Source organism: Biomphalaria glabrata, chromosome 8 (assembly GCF_947242115.1).
Source record: "Biomphalaria glabrata chromosome 8, xgBioGlab47.1, whole genome shotgun sequence".
NCBI lineage: Eukaryota > Metazoa > Mollusca > Gastropoda > Planorbidae > Biomphalaria > Biomphalaria glabrata.
Window position 1 is genome coordinate 19,731,837 of NC_074718.1, and position 14,002 is coordinate 19,745,838.

At 38.2% G+C, this 14,002-nt stretch overlaps 1 protein-coding gene across 4 annotated transcripts in view; it reads right to left on the bottom strand.

Moving 5' to 3' along the window:
• LOC106050830 (inverted formin-2-like) overlaps window positions 1-14,002 on the bottom strand; it is a 127,544-nt gene that overhangs the window by 106,028 nt on the left and 7,514 nt on the right. Inside the window, exon 1 of one of the 4 annotated variants that reach the window (XM_056037478.1) lies at window positions 11,620-12,009. The exons of 2 other annotated variants lie outside the window; for them this stretch is intronic. In XM_056037478.1, the coding sequence (XP_055893453.1) occupies window positions 11,620-11,700 (81 nt within the window). In that variant the 5' untranslated portion in view covers window positions 11,701-12,009. Of the gene's footprint in view, window positions 1-11,619; window positions 12,010-14,002 lie in introns of those variants that run through there. One more of the 4 variants, XM_056037481.1, reaches the window with a different exon arrangement.

Genomic DNA, 14,002 nt, shown 5'->3' on the forward strand with positions numbered 1-14,002 from the left:
ACCTAGAAGATAGCAGCTGGTTGAACTGACCTAGAAGACAGCAGCTGGTGGCTTGAACTGACCTAGAAGACAGCACCTGGTTGAACTGACCTAGAAGACAGCACCTGGGTGCTTGAACTGACCTAGAAGACAGCACCTGGTTGAACTGACCTAGAAGACAGCACCTGGTTAAACTGATCTAGAAGACAGCACCTGGTTGCTTGAACTGACCTAGAAGACAGCACCTGGTTGAACTGACCTAGAAGAAAGCACCTGGTTGAACTGACCTAGAAGACAGCACCTAGTTGAACTGACCTAGAAGACAGAACCTGGTTGAACTGACCTAGAAGACAGCACCTGGTTGAACTGACCTAGAAGACAGCAGCTGGTTGAACTGACCTAGAAGATAGCAGCTGGTTGAACTGACCTAGAAGACAGAACCTGGTTGAACTGACCTAGAAGACAGAACCTGGTTGAACTGACCTAGAAGACAGAACCTGGTTGAACTGACCTAGAAGACAGCACCTGGTTAAACTGATCTAGAAGACAGCACCTGGTTGCTTGAACTGACCTAGAAGACAGCACCTGGTTGAACTGACCTAGTAGACAGCACCTGGTTGAACTGACCTAGAAGACAGCACCTGGTTGAACTGACCTAGAAGACAGCACCTGGTGGTAGTCGGCTTCGAAAAGAGACAGCTGGAAGTCACTTACAAATGCCTCGGTGTGCGGCTAAATATGTAGGTCACGGCTTGGACTTCGTATCCACGTGAAATAGTGCTCTCCTGTTTAAACTTCAGACTCAAAGACAAGCCAAATTATTCTAATGTATAAAGTTTGTGTGTATTTACTCATGATGAAGACAGCACCTGGTTGAACTGACCTAGAAGACAGCACCTAGTTGAACTGACCTAGAAGACAGCAGCTGGTTGAACTGACCTAGAAGATAGCAGCTGGTTGAACTGACCTAGAAGACAGCAGCTGGTGGCTTGAACTGACATAGAAGACATCACCTGGTTGAACTGACCTAGAAGACAGCACCTGGTTGCTTGAACTGACCTAGAAGACAGCACCTGGTTGCTTGAACTGACCTAGAAAACAGCACCTGGTTGAACTGACCTAGAAGACAGCACCTGGTTAAACTGATCTAGAAGACAGCACCTGGTTGCTTGAACTGACCTAGAAGACAGCACCTGGTTGAACTGACCTAGAAGACAGCACCTGGTTGAACTGACCTAGAAGACAGCACCTGGTTGAACTGACCTAGAAGACAGCACCTGGTTGAACTGACCTAGAAGACAGCAGCTGTTGGCTTGAACTGACCTAGAAGACAGCACCTGGTTGAACTGACCTAGAAGACAGCAGCTGGTTGAACTGACCTAGAAGATAGCAGCTGGTTGAACTGACCTAGAAGACAGCAGCTGTTGGCTTGAACTGACATAGAAGACATCACCTGGTTGAACTGACCTAGAAGACAGAACCTGGTTGAACTGACCTAGAAGACAGCACCTGGTTGCTTGAACTGACCTAGAAGACAGCACCTGGTTGAACTGACCTAGAAGACAGCACCTGGTTAAACTGACCTAGAAGACAGCACCTGGTTGCTTGAACTGACCTAGAAGACAGCACCTGGTTGAACTGACCTAGAAGACAGCACCTGGTTGAACTGACCTAGAAACAGCACCTGGTGGCAGTCGGCTTCGGAAAGAGACAGCTGGAAGTCACTTACAAATGCCTCGGTGTGCGGCTAAATATGTAGGTCACGGCTTGGACTTCGTATCCACGTGAAATAGTGCTATCCTGTTTAAACTTCAGACTCAAAGACAAGCCAAATTATTCTAATGTATAAAGTTTGTGTGTATTTACTCATGATGAAGACAGCACCTGGTTGAACTGACCTAGAAGACAGCACCTAGTTGAACTGACCTAGAAGACAGCAGCTGGTTGAACTGACCTAGAAGATAGCAGCTGGTTGAACTGACCTAGAAGACAGCAGCTGGTGGCTTGAACTGACATAGAAGACATCACCTGGTTGAACTGACCTAGAAGACAGCACCTGGTTGCTTGAACTGACCTAGAAGACAGAACCTGGTTGAACTGACCTAGAAGACAGCACCTGGTTGCTTGAACTGACCTAGAAGACAGCACCTGGTTGCTTGAACTGACCTAGAAGACAGCACCTGGTTGAACTGACCTAGAAGACAGCACCTGGTTAAACTGATCTAGAAGACAGCACCTGGTTGCTTGAACTGACCTAGAAGACAGCACCTGGTTGAACTGACCTAGAAGACAGCACCTGGTTGAACTGACCTAGAAGACAGCACCTGGTTGAACTGACCTAGAAGACAGCACCTGGTGGCAGTCAACTTCGGAAAGAGACAGCTGGAAGTCACTTACAAATGCCGCGGTGTGCGGCTAAATATGTAGGTCACGGCTTGGACTTCGTTACCACGTGAAATAGTGCTCTCCTGTTTAAACTTCAGACTCAAAGACAAGCCAAATTATTCTAATGTATAAAGTTTGTGTGTATTTACTCATGGTGAAGCTTTGAATTGAAACGTTGAACTACTCAAACAGGCTTATTTAGTACACTTTTATATTGACAATGTTTGACATTTATTTGAACAATGATCTTGTGCACTCCTCCTCCCTTCCTATTCAGCGCCTTGTTTTAATCAAAATATTCAAACATATTTCACCTATGTATGCCCTACATGGAGAAAAATGTCTATTTTAGTACTATTCTAATGATATAATTGAACTTCATATAGACAACGAACATAGATTTAGTCTATGTGTACTCCAAAATTATGCAGTGTAATATTTTATTTTGATACTAAATTATTAAAATATAAATCCTAACTTAAAAATACATTTTACATTTATATTTAGACTTTACTGCTCCGACTTCTATGCCTCAAAATGGATTTGATGAAACCTTCTTTAAAACATTAAGGCATTGATTTCAAGTCCATCAGAGAAAAGTGCGCCATTTAACTTTGTTGAAAAATCCATGCTTTATCTTGTAACCTAGAGATATAGCATCATTTGATCTTAAATAAAGCTCAGAAGTTTTGTAAAAAAAAAAGCCATAAAGAATATGGAGCGTAACAAAAGTTTTGTTTCAATGTTCTTAGAATTCATGCACTACTGACAGATTAAATGTCTGAATGTAACCATTTGAGAAGTTACACTGCTAAGACTTTCTTCCAAGCCAATAACAGGCTTTACACAAAAACTGTAAAGGAAAAAAACTCGACTTGAGCAACAATTCGTCTAGACTGTAGGGGCACTTACAAGCAATTGTATTTCACTTGCTTTGTGCTATGACATTTAGAACTAATAGAACATAGAAGCAATTTTTCGGATTTTCTAAAATGAGTTCGGGAAACTATTAACTTTCCATGAAGAATTATTCAACCGAGCGAAGCTCGTCATCAGGTACTTTTCTAATTTATTTCAGTATTATCTAAATTAAAATTTGTACTTGTCATTATCTTTGGACTTATTATTTATTGTAAATTGTATAAAGAAGGACCGCACCAGATGGAGAGAGACAGTGACCAAGAAGGCTATGGATAGCGAAAGAACATGGGCCTCAGCCCTGGAAGAAAAACGGTCAATGCGAAAAATGGCCAACTCCTCTACCACCGAAGCAAAAGCGACCTTAACCGGCGATATTTGTGGACTGGAGTGTCTCTCCAAAATAGGGCTCCACGTCCACAATGGGAAGTGTGCAAGATGAATCATAGTCGTTCTACGACTGAAGGAGGCCAATGATGATAAAGAAGGAATTGTATTTTGTAAGTTGTATAAACAATTAATTGTATTTTGTAAGTTGTATAAACAATTAATTGTATTTTGTAAGTTGTATAAACAATTAATTGTATTTTGTAAGTTGTATAAACAAGAAATTGTATTTTGTAAGTTGTATAAACAAGAAATTGTATTTTGTAAGTTGTATAAACAAGAAATTGTATTTTGTAAGTTGTATCAACAAGAAATTGTATTTTGTAAGTTGTATAAACAAGAAATTGTATTTTGTAAGTTGTATCAACAAGAAATTGTATTTTGTAAGTTGTATCAACAAGAAATTGTATTTTGTAAGTTGTATCAACAAGAAATTGTATTTTGTAAGTTGTATCAACAAGAAATTGTATTTTGTAAGTTGTATAAACAAGAAATTGTATTTTGTAAGTTGTATCAACAAGAAATTGTATTTTGTAAGTTGTATAAACAAGAAATTGTATTTTGTAAGTTGTATAAACAAGAAATTGTATTTTGTAAGTTGTATAAACAAGAAATTGTATTTTGTAAGTTGTATCAACAAGAAATTGTATTTTGTAAGTTGTATCAACAAGAAATTGTATTTTGTAAGTTGTATCAACAAGAAATTGTATTTTTCTCAAACGTTCTCAATGAAAAGAGGCTGGGACGCTCCCCTTGCAATCCGAACTGACAAATGCATTTTCCTGTCGTCTAGAGCTAATACACGGAACCAAATAAGTTTGAATAAAGAATTCGTCAGTACTTGCTGGATAGGGACAATGAATATAACTAGATCTCCTACACGTCCTTGATAGGCTCGTCATAAGGTCAACTTCGTTTTACACTGCTAGGCGCTGACCGTTTGTTTTTGTCACACAAAAGACGTCCAAATAACGATGTAGGTCTACAAAAGTCGTGAAAAATTTTGACCATTCCGACATAAGGAAGCTAAGAAGAATCACTTCATTGGAGACGTGTTCTTTAGTGGCATATTGTTTAGACTTAGAGTATATTATATTTAGAGGCTATATTGTTTAGAGTATATTATATTTAGAGGCCATATTGTTTAGAGTATATTATATTTAGAGACTATATTGTTTAGAGTATATTATATTTAGAGGCTATATTGTTTAGAGTATATTATATTTAGAGGCCATATTGTTTAGAGTATATTATATTTAGAGGCTATATTGTTTAGAGTATATTATATTTAGAGGCTATATTGTTTAGAGTATATTATATTTAGAGGCCATATTGTTTAGAGTATATTATATTTAGAGGCTATATTGTTTAGAGTATATTATATTTAGAGACTATATTGTTTAGAGTATATTATATTTAGAGGTTATATTGTTTAGAGTATATTATATTTAGAGACTATATTGTTTAGAGTATATTATATTTAGAGGCTATATTGTTTAGAGTATATTATATTTAGAGACTATATTGTTTAGAGTATATTATATTTAGAGGCTATATTGTTTAGAGTATATTATATTTAGAGACTATATTGTTTAGAGTATATTATATTTAGAGACTATATTGTTTAGAGTATATTATATTTAGAGGCTATATTTTTTAGAGTATATTATATTTAAAGGCTATATTGTTTAGACTCTGTCCACAGAAACGATATAGGCCTTACATTTTAAACGATCCTTAACGTCTCTTAAAATATTTGAAGTTTTGAAAAATTGGTAAATAAATCATTTCCCTTAATTTTCATACATGGATTGATCATTACAATGAAAATGCAACTTTGTCCCACTTTTTTTGTGACAGGTCGTGCGCCCCATTGAGAAGGCTTAAAGATGACGCGCCCCACAGTTTGACATTGAAAGGGCTTAAAGATGTCGCGCCTCACAGTTTGACAAACGCTGCTTGAAGACGTTGCGCCCCGCAGTTTGACAAACGCTGCTTAAAGGTGATGTGCCCCACAGTTTGACAAACGCTGCTTAAAGATGTCGCGCCCCACAGTTTGACAAACGCTGCTTAAAGATGTCGCGCCCCACAGTTTGACAAACGCTGCTTAAAGATGTCGCCCCCACAGTTTGACAAATGCTGCTTAAAGATGACGCGCCCCACAGTTTGACATTGAGAGGGCTTAAAGATGTCGCGCCTCACAGTTTGACAAACGCTGCTTGAAGACGTTGCGCCCCGCAGTTTGACAAACGCTGCTTAAAGGTGATGTGCCCCACAGTTTGACAAACGCTGCTTAAAGATATCGCGCCCCACAGTTTGACAAACGCTGCTTAAAGATATCGCGCCCCACAGTTTGACAAACGCTGCTTAAAGATGATGTGCCCCACAGTTTGACATTGACAGGGCTTAAAGATGTCGCGCCCCACAGTTTGACAAACGCTGCTTAAAGATGACGTGCCCCACAGTTTGACATAGAGAGGGCTTAAAGATGTCGCCCCCACAGTTTGACATTGAGAGGGCTTAACGATGTCGCGCCCCACAGTTTGACAAACGCTGCTTAAAGATGACGTACCTCACAGTTTGACATTGAGAGGGCTTAAAGATGTCGCGCCCCACAGTTTGACAAACGCTGCTTAAAGATGTCGCGCCCCACAGTTTGACAAACGCTGCTTAAAGATGATGTGCCCCACAGTTTGACATTGAGAGGGCTTAAAGATGTCGCACCCCACAGTTTGACAAACGCTGCTTAAAGATGACGTGCCCCACAGTTTGACATAGAGAGGGCTTAAAGATGTCGCCCCCACAGTTTGACATTGAGAGGGCTTAACGATGTCGCGCCCCACAGTTTGACATTGAGAGGGCTTAAAGATGTCGCGCCCCACAGTTTGACAAACGCTGCTTAAAGATGACGTGGCTCACAGTTTGACATTGAGAGGGCTTAAAGATGTCGCGCCCCACAGTTTGACAAACGCTGCTTAAAGATGTCGCGCCCCACAGTTTGACAAACGCTGCTTAAAGATGTCGCGCCCCACAGTTTGACAAACGCTGCTTAAAGATGTCGCGCCCCACAGTTTGACAAACGCTGCTTAAAATCAAAAGGTAAGAACAACGATGAGAAGAAAAGTGCTAGGTCGATGTTATTCTTGAAAGTGCGACCATGACTAATAATGGAAATATAGTCTAACCTGGTCCAGCTCTAGTAAAAGTTGGCATCAAGATTGATTCTGTACAAACACAAAGAGATCAATGCTGTTCATTATTTCTATTGGTGTCTTCCAAGCCACACTAGAATATTATAACAAAGATAGCCGGCTAGTTGAAACAGAATGAAAGTTCTAATATTGATACAATTTCTAATGCGTCTTAGACGCTTTTCCTAAACAACACAAGTTGAGACCTCTGTTGCTCTCCTGGAGTTTTGAACGTTTGAAACAAAAACCTTTTCCCTACAATTCGGAATTGAATACAGTCACTAGGAAGAAGAATTTTTAAGAATTAATTCACTTTACATAGTCGCTCGGCAGATGAGTTTCAGTTGAAATTAAATGTTATGTGTAGAATGATTAATTTAAAAAAAAAGTCAGACCTGTTTGTTGAATAGAGAAACAAGAACGTGCAAAAAAACAAGAGAGAGAGAGAGAGAGAGAGAAGAGTAAAGATGAGCTAGAGAATGAGATCTAGTCGATATGTCGACACAGACAAGTAGACCGAGTAAGAAGACGAGCCAAATAAATGTTAATCTAGTGTCTTCTACTAGGACTAGTCGCTATTATTCTATGTCATCTAGTGTCTTCTACTAGGACTAGTCGCTATTATTCTATGTCATCTAGTGTCTTCTACTAGGACTAGTCGCTATTATTCTATGTCATCTAGTGTCTTCTACTAGGACAGGTCGCTATTATTCTATGTCATCTAGTGTCTTCTACTAGGACTAGTCGCTATTATTCTATGTCATCTAGTGTCTTCTACTAGATATAGGACTAGTCGCTATTATTCTATGTCATCTAGTGTCTTCTACTAGGACTAGTCGATATTATTCTATGTCATCTAGTGTCTTCTACTAGATCTAGGACTAGTCGATATTATTCTATGTCATCTAGTGTCTTCTACCAGATCTAGGACTAGTCGATATTATTCTATGTCATCTAGTGTCTTCTACCAGATCTAGGACTAGTCGATATTATTCTATGTCATCTAGTGTCTTCTACTAGGACTAGTCGCTATTATTCTATGTCAATGTCTCGATGTTAGAAGAAACATTGTCTAATACATTAAGTTCTATATCAATAACTATACAGATGCCAAGCACAACACAGACAAGCGCGCGCATATTCTGCTTAGTTTTTAGCCTTATAGGAAATAAGCCTCCCTACAGCACGTGTGTTCAGTTCTAACTAGGTCAAAGAAAGAGGACCTTACACAACGAAGCTGCAGGAACGGATGACATTCGATCGATAGACAAAGTAATCTAGTACCAGGATGTAGCTTACATTTTAGACTATTTATTAATAAACTAGATAGCTATGTTAAACTGAAGCTCCTTCATGTTTCATTGTTATAGAATCAACTGGTGTCACTAGGCTTTAACACTTCACTTCAAAACAATGGCCGTTTTATTGAATCTTCTACTATATATTTCTAAGATACCACTCACTGATTGACTGGCTGATTGATCAAGAGATCTCTTAAAGTGTCGTACGGATTTGCATGAAATTTCGTACACAAGTTCCTTTTACCTCCTAGGCGCTTGCTAAGAAATGGGTTTAACTGTTTCTCATCTTGACCATCGCAATTCGCGAAAAAACCGCAAGCTTTCTATCAAACCTTTATATTTTATTTTCGGTATTTCCCCAAAATATATAAAGCTGAAAAAGAAAAAGCACATAAATTGCGTATTTCTCAATAAATATATTTATTTTTCCATAAGTCTCATTTCCGCTTCCCTTTAGACGTCATCTAAAATTTAAAAACTCCTAATAGCATTAAAAAGATGTATCTAGTATTCTAGAGTCATATTTTCTTAAAGGATGCAAAAAAAAAAAAGGTGAAAACTATTAATAGATGCTACATAGATTCGAAACTGAAAAAGTGTGTTGTAAAGCAGTGTTTCCCAAAGTGGGGTACGCCTTGCACCTTATTAACTATACTGCTTTTCTTTCAATACCCATTTATTATGTTCATTCTGCTCATAGACGAAAGGCGAGGGGGTGAACCGCGTTACAAAAAATTATGCAAGGGTACACTTTAGTCAAAAGTTTGGGAAACACTGTTGTAAAGGGTCAATCAATCGGAAGATGCTAAAAAACTTAAGGTCGTCTTTGTAATGGTAATTTTAAAAAGGCCGAAAAGCTTGAAAACGGGAGTTTGTGTTATGTGAGAAAGTATTACAGCGGGAGGTAGGTGGGGGGGGGGGGGAGCAGAAAAGAAAAGTGATACTAGGATTCTCGGGCCAACAGTGTATGTGTGTGTGCGTGCGTGTCTGGGCCGGGCGTTATAAAGCAGGTCTTTCTAAATCAGATCAAACGTTTATGTCGGAGAAATTACAAGGTACAGGGTAAAAAAAAATTAAAAAACTGTGGGTTTCAGAAAGAGAGAGAGAGAAGGAAAGAGAAAGAAGGCAAACCTTTTAAATGTCATTGTAACAGGGAATAAGTCACGTTCTAAATCGTATGGTAGCTGATTGTTACAATGTGTTTGTTTATTGAAATTAAAAGAAAAGGAGGGGATGTTTCAACCATAATAAACTATCTGGGAACAAAGCAACGGGCGTAGCCGATGTGTACTGCTAGTCTTATACATATTTACAAAATACATTAGTTCATTTAGTTATGTGTGTATCAAACAAATAAATAATACAATCAAGAGATCTCACCAACTGCCGTATGGATTTGCTTGAAATGTCGTACATATGTTCCTTTTACCTCTCAGGTGCATATGTTCCTTTTACCTCTTATTAGGTGCATATGTTCCTTTTACCTCTTAGGTGCAAATGTTCCTTTTACCTCTTAGGTGCTCGGGTAAGTCACGGTTTTGACAGACTCGCAGTCTACACGCCACGAGTCGCGAAATACCGCAAAGCTTTCTACTAAATGTCTCTATTGTATCTTCCTTATTTCAACAAAAGGCAGCATTATATAGATATATATAAATTTAAGATTTCTGTATTTTTTTAAGCATATTTTTTCTTTTTCAAAAAGATAGAGCTAGAGAAATGATAATTACGCGCGCGTGTGTGTGTAGATAAGACTTACTTATCTTATAAACTACTATAACCTGTAGCATTGTCTTTTCGTTACATTCCAAAGGGCTGAAATAAACGATGACAATGAATCAAACCAAATCAATTCCTCCTTTTGAAGAGATACAATGAATAAATAAATTTAGCGTGGGGAACGTGAAGGGATTATTCAATTGGCGCATTCAGAAAATGCTTTTTTTTTTCTCTAGGCCTCCAACGAATGGTTCAAAGAGTGTCTGCCGTGTCCCCGTACATTGCTTGTCTAATGGACTGAAACATGCAACAAAACTAACCCCCAAGGAGAGAGATGTAGAATTCAAAAGCAGAAAAGTGTGTGAGGGGAGGGGCCAATCTATCGGAGGATGAAAAAAAAAGAAAGAAAGAATGGGTCGAAAATGTGTATTGGGGCCCCCAGTTGGAGGTAACAAAGAGTGGCCTACACCTTTCCTAAAGGAAACACAGAAAAAGAAATTGACTGGCAGATTATCCAGAAATGTGTGGAACAGACGAGGCATCAGCACTCGTACGAAACTGTTTTGTAATCATCACTTTTTAAAATTTCAAAACCCAATGACATCGTCCATGACTCTAGGTTAAATTCCTTGAATTCACTTTCAGGTGTGTTCACAGATGTTACTTCCAATCAACTGATTCCACTTGCAGGAGTGTTCACAGATGTTACTTTCAATCAGCTGATTTTAATTGCAGGTGTGTTCACAGATGTTACTTCCAATCAACTGATTCCACTTTCAGGCGTGTTCACAGATGTTACTTCCAATCAACTGATTTCACTTTCAGGCGTGTTCACAGATGTTACTTCCAATCTACTGATTCCACTTTTAGGCGTGTTCACAGATGTTACTTCCAATCAACTGATTCCACTTTCACGCGTGTTCACAGATGTTACTTCCAATCAGCTGAACAAAAAGTTATAGGGCCGGGTGTAGTTCCTGCAGCTTATTCTCAGACTCCCCCCCCCCCCCATTCTAAAAAAATCACACTTTTTTGTTTTATATCCCCTTGGTTTCTTCAAGAAGCGTGAGTGGCCTTCAGACGTAGTAATGTACAGTCGTTAGGGGTTAGGGTAATACGCGTCTGATTGGGATCACATCTTCAGTGGAGCTCATAGTGACAAAGTCGGGAGGAGGGGGAGGGCAATGTGTACACCTCCTTCCCTATCTCCGCAGTGCAAGACAAAAGTCTGTTCAGTGTCAGGTCAGTGAGAATGGAACAAATTCATTGATACACACTAAGGACGAGACACTAAATGTCCGTGACACACTCATCACCACTGTACCATTCTGTAAACAAACTCTATTAGTGCAGGGGGAAAAAACAATCTTTGTCCACAATGTCGAAGAGTTTGAAATGTAAAAAAATAGAAAAATATTTAATCTCACTTTTCCATTAACTAGACAAAGTTAGAGGGTTTCGATGACATTTAAGTCCTTGATATTACTGGGCAATACATGCGTAGTAGAAAACTTGACATTCGAATTAGTAGTTTCTTTACATACACAGCAAACACACACACACACACACACATGCTTATCATCTAAATATCAAAAAAGTTGTAAATTAGCATCTCTAGAAATACATGTAGCCTAGAAATGAATGAATTAATGCTGTTTTAAATCGAGCTAGACTAGAGAGAAAAAAACCTAGTACTAGTCTACAATACAACCTACAATACAACCTACAATACAACCTACCTTACAGAAAATATTTGTACTTTCTATTTTAGCCAATGGAACATGAACTTCAGTCATTGTCTGGCCCATGTCATTTAACATTGAAATATCCTTCTCAAAGAACTATCAAGAATGATATTAAAAAAATCAAGTATTCAAACTTTCCAAACTTCTGATCAATATATGTTCGAAACCAACCAATTAGATCTGGGCACGTAATACTATTCTTTAGTCAGTCACTAGACTCGTCTAGTACTATACCGCCACTATAGGACTGACCTCAGAAACACAGACGCATACGTCAACCATAAAAAAAAAAGGTAACAACATAATGATCTTTTAACTAGTCAGCTAATTGTTGGAGGTTAAAGTTCAACTTCAGTTATAACAACTAATTATATTTGGCACATTCTCCGATGATCAAACCACAGCAGGCTACATCTTTGATTTATTGCAACATACAGTAAACTACTAGTTGCGGATTTAGTGACACACTGTATTGAATGCTTTACACACTTTAGTTTAGCCTACATAAATGTGGATGTGTTCTGGTCGTATTTTATTGAGCAGATGTGTGATCTAATCATAAAACTACAGGTATTTAAAAACTAAATCACTAACAATAACACACATACCTACACACTAAAATATGTTTTGCTAAGTCTAGAGTCTAGACTCATCCAAAATTATTAAAAAAATCATTTTAAATTTGGCTCTTGGTAAACACTAAAATATCCAAAGTAACTCATGTATTGACAATGAAACACTGGGGTATTTCAAACGTGGATTTATTTGGGGATCACACCATGGAAGTTACTCTAAATAGCTAACACTTTCCACCAAGAAATGTTTGCCTAGCCAACAGAGCTATCTTAGAAATAAGTTTCCAAAAGTAGCAGCTCATCAACACCCGAAACAAAGACCTCGCTCTAGTTAGTCTAGATAAATGGTCAGCCAAGATATACACCGACATGTCCTTACACCATGGGAGGGCAAATTACGCCGCAGTGTTTATGCCGCCCGCCACAGTGTTTTATGCGGCCCGCGAACAACTACAGAAATCGTGTGTGCCCACAAATTATTCATATAAAATGAAAATTTATAAAAATAAATACTTGTAAATATTTATAGAAGCTATTGAAATTTCTGATTCTTATCGCTTATGATGAAGAGGCTAAAGAAACACATTATCTCTCATGGGCGTAGCCGGTGGGGGGTTGGGGTTCAACCCGGAATTAAGTGACTGATTTTTTCCTTTGATTTTGTTTATTTTAGGTGAGATTTTATTACTAAACCATCACTTGCCCCAGCACAGCCAATGTTTTTTTGAGTTTAAAACCCCCTACCAGGGGTTTTTGCAGTTAAATCCCCCTCTTCTATAAAACAAAACAAAAGAAATCCAACGACAATCTCCAAAGTCCAAGAGCACAGTTAAGGAAGATTTTGATTTTAAAACCCCCTCCAAAAATTACGATGAACCCCCTCTTCGATATAACGCACTCAAAATGTTATGAGCGTAGCTAAATGGGTTTCGACCCTAGTTTTGAGTCCAAACCCCCATTTAGCGGGGTTTGAAGCTAAAAATACCTCTTCAATATGAAAAACAAAAGCAAATTATGCACTCAAAATGTTATGAGCGTAGCTAAATGGGTTTTGACTCAGTTTTGAGTTTAAACCACCCTTTCAGCTGGGTTAGAAGGTAAAAAAATACCTCTTCAATATTAAAAAGAAAAAAATTATACACTCAAAATTTTATGAGTGTAGTCTCCAGCGGGTTTGAAGCTAAAAAATACACCTTCATTTTTTTAAAAAAAGCAAACTAGGCACTCAAAATGCTATGAGCGTTCCCAAAAGGGGTTTTGAGTTTAAACCCCCTTCAGAGGGGTTTGATGCTAAAAAATACCTCTTCAATATAAAAAAAAAGCAAATTGCGCACTAAAATTATTTGAGCGCAGCCAACCCAATTGGGGGTTTTGAGTTTAAACCCCTCTCCAATAGATGGCTTTTTTTTTAAAGTTTAAAACCCCTCCAGATGGTTTTGAGTTTAAAATCCCCTTACAGAACGTTTTGAGTTGAAAAAACCTCTATCTTCAATATTATTCTAAAGCAAACTACAGTTTCCAAATTCTATGGCCGTAGATAAATGGGGTTTTGAATTTTAAAAAAAATACAATAACTCCAGAGATTTTTTAGTTTCAAACCCCCAACAATGATTTTGACGATAAAACATCTCTTTTCGATATAAAATCTAAAACAAACTACAGTCACCTAATTGCAAGAGCGTATTCAAGAGTGGTTAGACATTTCTACTTGTGGCGGGGCTCCATTAATAAACTGCAGTGAATAGTCATCTGTCGAAATTGAAAAACACTAAATGTGGCTCAACAAAGATGGCTAAGACAGA